The sequence below is a fragment of the Rattus rattus genome, chromosome 3 (assembly GCF_011064425.1).
Source record: "Rattus rattus isolate New Zealand chromosome 3, Rrattus_CSIRO_v1, whole genome shotgun sequence".
Lineage (NCBI taxonomy): Eukaryota > Metazoa > Chordata > Mammalia > Rodentia > Muridae > Rattus > Rattus rattus.
Window position 1 is genome coordinate 27,316,104 of NC_046156.1, and position 3,112 is coordinate 27,319,215.

At 43.5% G+C, this 3,112-nt stretch overlaps 1 protein-coding gene across 1 annotated transcript in view; it reads right to left on the reverse strand.

The window, feature by feature from the left end:
• Nucleotides 1-436: 436 nt before the first annotated feature.
• The window catches only part of Papss1 (3'-phosphoadenosine 5'-phosphosulfate synthase 1), a 74,355-nt gene continuing 71,679 nt past the window's right edge, over nt 437-3,112 (reverse strand). The window contains exon 12 of the mRNA XM_032897305.1: nt 437-1,146. Within this exon, the coding sequence (XP_032753196.1) occupies nt 1,008-1,146 (139 nt within the window). The 3' untranslated portion in view covers nt 437-1,007. The remainder of the gene's footprint in view (nt 1,147-3,112) is intronic.

Here is a 3,112-nt window from a genome sequence, read left to right on the forward strand (position 1 = left end):
CAAGAGGCTTCAGTCAGATTCCGGGATGAAGGGCTCCTCTTTTCATGGTCCCAGCAGTTTCCCTGTCCTTCTAGTCTGCCTCACCACCACACCCTGAATGACCAACGCAAACAAAGCACACGTCTGCCCACGGGGATGGAACTTCGTAAAGCAGGAGCAAGCCTCCTTGACTTCAAGCAGCTATGACTTACACGGTGGCTACAGCTTTCAAAGCTGTGACACTCCATTACCATCCCTATCTCGGGGTTTAAATTTTTTTTAATTTTTCTACTTGTAATCATGGAGCACAGGTTCTTGCTACACAGAACTTCAGCAAACACCACGGCATTAGGAGCTGGGTACCAGACCTAGGAGTTAAAGATGCTTTAACCTCTGCTGGGAATTTTTCGCATTTTTGAAAAGTTTTCACAATGAAGAGTTATAACCACACAAAACATAAATAAGCCAAAAATTAATTTTATTGAATCAAGGCATTCATTCAGTACTTAACACAGATTGCAAGAATACCTCAGCATGTAGGGGTACAGGGAGAGAGGGAACGGTTTACATTTATGATGTAAAATAAAAAAACCTAATCGCTACAGATAGTTTGTAAAATTTGTAAAACTCCTCGAACGAGGTCTAGCCAACTTTACTGTTTAGTGATTTTCCCCCTTTCTTAAAGGACGAGAAGCTAGATGATGTGTGTATTACTGGTTATAACTAATAAATCAGCTTGGAAAATCCTAAGACAGAAGCATAAATACAATATAAAAAGGCGAGATTTTTTAAAATCGTATTATAAGAATATTAACAATAAGTGGAAAAGATACATTAGAACCAGAGCGGTGTTACACTAGTTCAAAACAGAACTCAAAGGCAAACCAAAGCTGATGCACATGGAGGGAAACGGCCTGATTTCAGGAAGTGTGTCCAGACAGACACCCACAGAGAAGTGCTGTCAGTGACTGCGTGGTCCCCTGTGTTGCTCAGCCCTGCGTCCCTGGCAGAGTGCCCGGCTCAGGAAGTTAGGCTTTCTCTAAGGACTTGTAGTACTCCACCAGCACAGTCCACGCCTTGGCGGCCATGAAGCCCTCGGGAGGTTTCTGGCCTTCACGTGCCAGTTTGCGCATCCTGGTTCCTGAAATAAACTCGAAGTCTTCGTGGCTGAAAGAGAAAAAGGTCAGTCAGTCACTTTGCTATTTTACAAAGTTACAGCAGAATTTAAGGGGAATGTGTTCCTTCAGTTTATGTCAGGTTGCTGGACCTGTGAGAAAAAGCATCACTCATGTCTAAAGCATCACTTATGTCTGTCACGGAGCTAAACCACGGCACAATTCTTCAGTTTTAGAGCCAGGAAAACAAACAAACAAACACTGAAGCTATCATTGAGATCCATTAGTGTTTTAGAAAAATTATAAGAATAACACAGCGGGATTCTATGTCCTCTGTACCACACCCTCCCAACAGGGACGTCCCGCCCTGTGCGACAGGGTATTTATTACAGAGAGGTAATGGCCTCAAAGGAGCAGCCATGACTCTCAGGCCACCCTGGCTGTCCTTCTCTCTTCTTTTCTTTGAGTGACTATTCAGCTCCAGATAATCACCCGCTCGGGTTCAGGGGCCACTGCACGGCCTGGTAACCTCTGGTTTCCCTTTCCTGGTCATGCCCTGTCTGTCTCGCCTGCCTCACCCCCAGACCCTGGGAAGTGCTGTTAGAATTAGCATTTCTTTTCAGATTTATGTATTTAATGTATACGTGTGAGTACCTGAGCACTCTACATGCACCACATGCAGGCTGTGCCCGCAGAAGCCCAGCAGCACTGCATGCCCGAGAATCGGAGCTACAGGTGGGCATGGCTGCTGGGAAACAAACTCAGGACCTCTGGAAGAGCAGCTCTTAGCCACTGAGCCATCTCTCCAGTGCTGGATCCATTTACTACTTATCCTTAAGAAACACAAAGTCCAATCTGCCCAGTGCAGATGTAACACTTTAGAAAGCTCTAATCTGAAAGTCTGAATGCCTCTGGGACACGGTGCAACACACACAGTAACAACCTACGCTGTCCCTCAGGGGAGGTACCAAAGGGAAAAGAGGCATCCTGGTCTGTTAAACATACAATAACACGTGAAAGCCTTCAGACCATAAGCACGGAGCATCTACAATTACAGCACATGCTGCTTACCCATAATTCACCTGCTTCCTTCAAACATGGAACCAACTTAGAAAGCTGATGAGACCCAGAAAGAGTTCCCGGTCTCTTCCATTACCACCTCCTAAATAATCTAGTGTCTGCCCTGATTAGATTATTACCGTAGGCATCGAATAAAATATTTAAGATGAATTAACAGTTATAAGTTAAATCATTAGAATATTACACATTATGCACAGTATTTCTATAGACTGAAGGTTTGTGTCCCCCAAGTTCACACTCAAAGCCTGGTTCCCAAAAATACAGTAGCAGAGGGTGGGTCTTTTGGGAGATGACAAGATTTAAATGAGGTCATGAGAGCAAAAACCCATGGCCAGACTAACCCATTTCTCAACAGAGAGACTCAGGATCCCCCGTGGTCTTTAAAGACACAGCTGGCTTTGTGCAAAAACAGCTCATTGCCCTCAGACCCCAATCTTCCGCGCTTTGATCCTGGACTTCCCAACTTCAACATCCATGAGAAATAACTGCCACTTAAGCCACTCGGACTCAGGTAACTTGTTATAGTGGCCCAAATTCAGACAGATACTAGAATTCGATCAAAATACAGAGAAAGAAAGGTGGCAATTTCTGTGAAATACTCCAGGTCCTTTATGCTGTGCTCGCCCTGCCTCCTACCTGGTTTTCAACCATCATCAATACTATCAAAATCAAATATCATACAAACTTATCAGTAGTAAGAAGGTTGCCAGTGACAAAATTAACCATCTGTCCATAGATAAAAGTATCATCCTACACTCTGGAGGCTGAAGCTAGAGGATTGCTACAGGTTTAAGGCCAGCCATGGCTACAAAAGGAAACAAGTTCAAAGAAATGGATACATAATAATTAGTAATCATATTTCCAAGTAAGTAAAACTTGTTGTTAAAATTCCTAAAGTTATTTTTGAATCATTTCTACTGTAAAAAATTAACCAGAAG